The sequence below is a fragment of the Macrobrachium nipponense genome, chromosome 4, assembly GCF_015104395.2.
Source record: "Macrobrachium nipponense isolate FS-2020 chromosome 4, ASM1510439v2, whole genome shotgun sequence".
In the NCBI taxonomy this organism is placed as follows: Eukaryota; Metazoa; Arthropoda; class Malacostraca; order Decapoda; family Palaemonidae; genus Macrobrachium; species Macrobrachium nipponense.
The window spans coordinates 79678919-79686030 of NC_061100.1; the positions used below are offsets into that span (position 1 = coordinate 79678919).

Below are 7112 nucleotides of genomic sequence, written 5' to 3' on the forward strand. Positions count from 1 at the left end.
CTCTTTCTTGTCTGTGTTTTATGACCACTGTTGATTAATTGCTGTTACTGCTCAGTGACTGTCATATCCCTTGTTGAACTGATATGCTGTTTTTGTAGTATGCAGTATGTAGTATGTAGTTTGTAGTTGCTTTATTGTTTTGGTGCCACATACAAGCTTAGTGGACTTATGATGGCCCATTTTCTTTTTGTGACCTGTGTTTCTTGGGCGCTCTAGTTTCATGAGTGTTGTTACAAAGTACCTGTAATTATGTCCAGACTTTGCCACAGGGTTCTATTTTCCATTACTAAGTATTATTCGTTGAGCACGCACGTTTTGAGTATATTTTCATGGTATGTCTGTTCTGTACTTGGGATTTTTCATTTCTTGGCTCTGCTGAACTTCATGGCACTATTTTATCTTTTAACTCTAGCTGTGATATCTTCTTACTGTACAACTCTTGCTGAGTCTTGGGAATTACTTTGCTTTGTGATCTTTCTGTACTTCATTAGTACTTGTTTTTTTATGTGTTTTTATTGTCTATTTGCCTTTCTTTGTTTTGTTGGTTAGGTTTAGCTCCTTGCAGATGTTTTTATGGTTTTCTGTCCTGTATCAACAAGTTACCTTTGTTGTTCTTAAGAGCTTCCTGGATTATTTGTTCATTTTTTATTCTTTCTGTGAGTTGTTGGTGTATTTTTGGTTTTGTTTATAGGCTTCTTTTTATTTTGTTATTTTTTCTAGTGTTTCATGGCTGCTGTATTTTGCAATTGTTGTGCTTTACGATTTGTTTTCTTGGGTAGCTTTTTCTGTAGTGGCATTTTGTGTGTTTTGTACAAGGTTCTTTATTTCTTGGCAAACTCTGTACTTCTTGAAAAATCTTGTTTCATGTCTTTCTGTGTTTAGTAATTCCTATTTGTTTATAGAGGCTTTTCCTTGGCTGCACGGACAGTTCTTTTTATCATGGTTTTGTCTCTCCTTGATGTTTACTGATCTTGCAGTTTTTCCTTCATTTTGTGCATACTTCACTACTTAAAGTGGCTGCTTCTGTAAACTGTTCTTAAGAGGTTTGTAACTTTGGTGTCTTTGATACTGAGTGCTTTATGAATGTTTCTGTGGTCATCAGTACTATTTGGGTGTCTTGTATTCATTTGGTGTTCAAGCAAGAGGGATCCCTTTGTCTATTGTTTTTCGTGGCTGACAATTTTTTGTTATTTAAGTTATTAGAACAATTAGGTCTTTTCCATTTTATTTTTTATTTTTCTTAATTATTATTTCAATGTCTGTGTATAAGTAGAAATATAAAAAAATATGTATAAAGTATTTATGAGTGATTTAGTATTTAGTTCTACTGTAAAGATGCACAGAGGCCAAGATCATTATTCTTTCCATACTGAAATTTTTTATAGGAACATGTCCATAATAAGACTCAATACCTATCTAATATGAATATTTCCTCGACCTAAGAATGTCCTCAGTTACTCATTTACTTTTCCCTGACCTCAATAGTCAGAGTATTGAACTTTATATGAATGTACGTCTTTTATTATTATTAAATAATGAAACATAGTTATGTTTTTGCAGTGTTATTTAATCCCATGCTTAATAGATAATTACGTTTATTTCCAAATTTCCTTTGTATAATACTGTAATTTTGATAGAATTTTTTATTTGCCCATTTGGTTTGCATTATGCAGAAATATATTTTTATGCTTACTCACCCTTCGCCTACATTCCGTCACATCGGAAGAATTAGCACACAAGGTTTCTGTTAACATAGAAAAATTATTGTTAGTAGAGAACTTGACATTGTCAAAATATTAACTTGGTATAATATTTTGATGCCCTTGAACATATAGGAATAACATACTACGCAATTTTCATATTTTTATTTCAATATTTTATTTATGCATTTACTGTAAAGTTATTGACCGATGAAATGAAAAACTCCAACTTTGTACAAAACTGGGTTTCTACAAAATTAGACACTATGATAAAGATTTGTTGTTGCATTCATTCACATAACACTTAACCTTGACAAATGGAGAGTTGTCATAATTCATCTGCCTCTGCATCCTAAAGCTCCAGATTTGTTTAATGGAAATTGTCATTTTATAACCTTCACCCAAGCCAGACCTAAATGACCCTGTAGGGTTATATTGATGTTAGTGCACCAATTCCCACCTCCTTTCTTCAAGCTTGCTCTCCAACTTTAACTAGTATTACTTCTTAGTGGAACTGTGGGGTTTTCGCCCACTTCTGAATCTCTTTATCTAGTCCAATCACGTTTAACTCCTTCTTTTCACTTCCTTAAGGCTAAATGGCTGAAAGCACCACAGTGCTTGGCTTGACAGCTTAAATTTCGCAATTAAGTTATAAATCAGGTCTAATCGAAAAGGAAAAGTGGTGTGGAATTCCCTAAGCATTGTATATATATAGACAGTAAAACCCAACCGGGAAAGAAGTTATAGAGAAGCCTTTGAAAAATGAATGCTTTCGTCATGGTTGTTGTAGTTTAAGCTGCTCTTTTCGAGGGAGCTTCTTGGATGTTGTGTTTCCGTTGAAGGTGTTGCTGTGATTCCCTTCATGTTTTTTCTGATATTTGGTAGGCCTTATCCATGCATGGGTTCTCACCCATAGAGCATCCCATAACAACAGTTTCATGGTTAAGGAAAAAGCCATTTACTGAAAGGGCAATATTCATGGGAAAGATTTCATTGTGTAATAAGTTTAATGTCATTTTATTGTGTAAAGTGCCACCTTGGTCGTATTTGGTTTTTCTGGAGAATACTGTAGTTTGATTACGACCTGCCAGTGAAAATAATCTCAACCCAGTATAGTCAGTAATGGTGGGAATTCAAAAAACTTGTGACTCATTGAAATTTTGCATAAAGAAACAATTATAGAAAGCTAAAAAGAAATAAATTGAAAAAGCAAAAACAAAAAAGAGGGAAAAAGGAAATAAGTATGTAAAACTGTACAAAAAATATGGCACAGTGCCACATAAAGGAAAAGTATATTGGAAGAGAAGAAATATGGGTAAGAAGGAAACAGAAAGTGAAAAACTTAAGGTAAAAGACAAGGAAGAAAAGGGAAGTACAACATCAGGAAGAGGAAAGAAAAGTAAATGGAAAAAATAATATAAAAGGTGACAGTATGAAGAAGTAATTCATAAGGAGAGAAACTTGTAAAGAAAAACTAAGAAGCTAAAGAACACAAGGGGCAAAAGACTTGCCTATTGTATGTGGTTTATTTTTGCACATAAGCTCTGTCAGAAGATTTTATGGAAGTTGAAGGTTCCTTTTCCTTGTATGTAAATTGTAGTTCTAAGTGCTATTAGCACTGTTGTTTTTTGGAAATGCCCGATACAAAATTTACAAATTTAATGTAACTAGTATGCAAAAATACTTGAAGTTTAACATTGGAAATTATAACTTCTAGATATTTTCCCACTGGAAATTAGGGCACTTGTTAGGCTGTAAGGCTAAGGTGTTTGCAAAATAATTGTAAGCAGAAAAATTCATGGCTAATCACTGACTTATCGAGACGGGCGAGAAGGGCCGACACATTTGGTGTCTAATACGGTCTTATGAGTGCAACTGCAAAATATTAAAATAGCTGTGCTAAATTTTAAAGAGTAAGGATGTGGGATTCCAAAAGAATTACTTCTACCGAGACAACTAATCAAGCCAAGTCTGCAAAGCAGCTGGATGGTTATAGAGAGTGAATGATTTTTTAGTAGATGTTATCTGACACCACAACTGCTAGTCATTGACATGGTCATTAATGACACTGTGGGCATTACTTTCAGGTTCTTTCCAGTGTCCCTTTGGGCTCCAGCTGCAACCCCTTTCATTCTTTGTTCATATAATCTTGCTCCCCCATTGGGGGTAGTGCCGTCAGTGGACCTCATGCGGTGCACTGTAGGCATTACTTAAGGTTCTTTGCAGCGTCCCTTCGGCCCCTAGCTGCAACCACTTTCGTTCCTTTTACTGTACCTCCTTTCATTTTCTCTGTTCATCTTACTTTCCACCCTCTCCTAACACTTGTTTCATAGTGCAACTGTGAGGTTTTCCTCTTGTTACACCTTTCAAACTTTTTACTGACAATTTCCATTTCAGCGCTGAATGACCTCATAGATCCCAGTGCTTGGCCTTTGGCCTAAATTTTATATTCAACTCAACTCAACTCAATATCATCTAGCTCTCCAACCTCCCAGCAATTGTTTCATAGTGCAATTGCGCAGTTTTCCTCATGTTACACCTTTCAAACAATTTTACGCTCAGTTTCCCATTTTAACACTGAATGACCTCATAGATCCCCGTGTTTGTCCTTTGGCCTAAAATTTATATTCCATTCCATAAATTTTCTTACAACTGCATTTTGTAATGGTCTATCACCACGATATCCTACCCTGTAGGAGGTTAGTGCCGTCAGTGCACCTGACATTGATGCACTCTTTCTTCTCTTCCATCATCCATGAAATGCATTATCAGGAGTAGGATTGCTGTTGGGATACAAGGCAAAGAAGGCTCTATGTGAATGGACGAGCGATTGTTGTGTGCAGGGTTCAAGCCAAATCAGGGTAACATCAATCTGTTCATGTGTTGTGCACCCGCTACTGATGATGCTCCTGATGAAAAGAGGAAAGACGCATTTTATGGAAAGCTGCAGGAAGAGATAGGATGAGTTTCTAGACATGGTGTTTTGATTTCTATAGGAGGCTTCAGTGCAATAACGGGCTGCTCGAATGAGGGATTTGCGGCTTGTATGGGTAGGATGAGTGAGAATGGGGTAAGGTTTGGGAGTTTCTGCCTAGCAAATGACCTAGTCATTGGTGGGCACATTTTTTCAACATCACAATATACACAAGACTACATGGGTGTCACCGTGTGAAAAATATAAAAATGAGATTGATATTGCTCTTAGTAAAAGGCATAGAAGCTCTTTGCTAGATGTTCATGTTAATCGGGGAGCAGATATTGGTAGAGATCATCATCTCAGCTTTGCTAAAATAAGATTTAAGCTAAAAAGTCAAAAGGGAGAACGTGTTGTTGATAGGTACGATACTGATATGCTTAGAAGGGAAGGAGAGGAAAAGGAGGAATTTAGAATAGAATGCTGAATCAGGGTTTTGGAGTTGGAAACATTGGAGGAGGGAGGGAGAAATGTAGATGAGATGTCGTAGAATGTGAATAAAGCTTTGCATGAGGTTGCTGGTTGTATGATTAGGAGACTCAGACTGAGGAAAAAGATGTGGATGCCTGAGAAACGTGGGATATGATCAAAAAGAGAGGTGAGGCAAAATTGAGGTGTGAGATGTATTTCGTTAAAGGTGAAGATTTTGAATTAGCAAGAACCAAGTACATACTTGAGTTTGGATTCAGAAGTTAAAAGACTAACTAAGAGAGATAAAAGAAGATCTGTCAATGAAAAGGTTGTGGAAATTGAAAAAAATATTGAATAAAAATGATGGCCAGAGTCAAAGGATAGCATATAAAGTAATTGGAGAGCTGAGCGGCGGTGCTGGATACATATACCGGTCAGGGATAAGGAAGGTAATTTATTGACGAAAAACGTTGAAATCAGAAATAGATGGAAAGAGCGCTTATGGACAGTTCTCAACAGACCAGTCCCCCCAGGAGAGGATTTATCGCCTGCTCAGGAAGATTTAAATATGTATTAATGAAAGTTAGATCAGCCTAGAAGACGTAGTTAAGGCAATAAAACAGTTAAAGAATTAATTATAAGGCACCAGGAAACGATGTTTAAAGTGGAGATGATAGATTAGCATTTGTCTTGAAGATTCCATCAGGTTGGAAGAATGGAGTGATCATTAAAGTTCCAAAGAAAGGAAATCTGAGTTGGTGTGTTTATTGGAGGGGAATTACTTTGTCACCTGTAACCTTCATAGTCAGGCATTGAATGCATTAAGTTAATGAAATGAAAACTCCGTTGAGTCTTTGTTTTGTTGATTTTGAAAAGACCTGTGATAGTATTTCGAGACGGACAATGGCAAAAATCATTGACATTATAGAATACCGCAAAAGTTTGTGAGGGTTGTGATGAGTATGCATGAGGACATATCTTTTAAAGTGATGGTTGATGGTTGTTTGAGTGATCCATTTGAAGTTAAGCATGGTGTGATTCAGGGTGGCATTCTGTCTCCTGTTTTCATTGGTTGTAGGTTACGTTGTGAAAAGGCTCAAAAGAAAACCGGATGCAGGTATACTCCGGTGGTCAGCCATAATATTTTCATGAAAAATGGGGGAAATTTTGTTCCTGCCAAGGAGACAAACCAAAAGTCTCAGCATCATTACTTATCGAGTTGCTGAATTAGGAATGGACTTCCAATGCACATTGCTACAGAAATAGGTCTAATAGTGATGGAGGGAATCATCAACGATATTCATTTTTATCTGATTAGTACTATATGTAAAATGGAACAGAGGCAAAGAGAAGCTAGGTACTGCTAGAAACCAGAGTCATGGCCTTAGAATTTTCAACTTTGCAGTATTCTCCAAATACAATGTATATACCTCTTATGGAGTGACGAATGGGAAAAATTGTTCTTTCAAACGGAATTGAGGAAAAACGATAGTTCGTCCCATACGGTGCACAGTAGGCACTCCCTTTCATTCCTTTTAGTACTGTGCCTCCATTCACATAATCTTCCTACCATCTTAATTTCCACCCTCTCCTAACAATGATTTCATAGTGCAAGTGTGAGGTTTTCCTCCTGTTACATCTATAAACCTCCTTGATTCTCAGTTTCTCTTTCAGTGCTGACTGACCTCATAGGTTGCTGCGCTTGGCCTTTGGCTTAAATTTTATATTTCTATTCCAGTTCAGTGAATATACAAAGATTTGTTATTACTGAAAGACAGAGCAGAATCATTACTCTGATGCTGATTAATTCAGAGAGGAGAGAATTGCAGAACAGAGCTAATTTGCTTTCTATAAAGATGGGAATTAAGAAGAGCTACTCCACTGGAAAGTTTACGTATTGCAAATGTCATGTACGTAAATTATACTTTCATATTAGTAGGACAAGATTATGAAGTTATTGTTTGAAGTGGAGGCCAGCGTGAATTACTTCTGGATAGAAATTTATAAGTTTTACAAGACAGCTCCGC

General features: G+C 36.4%; 1 protein-coding gene across 1 annotated transcript in view; it reads right to left on the minus strand.

Annotated features, from left to right (window-relative positions):
• LOC135210970 (uncharacterized) overlaps nucleotides 1-7112 on the minus strand; it is a 55649-nt gene that overhangs the window by 38346 nt on the left and 10191 nt on the right. The window contains exon 2 of the mRNA XM_064243961.1: nucleotides 1698-1744. Coding sequence (XP_064100031.1) covers nucleotides 1698-1744 — 47 coding nt within the window. The remainder of the gene's footprint in view (nucleotides 1-1697; nucleotides 1745-7112) is intronic.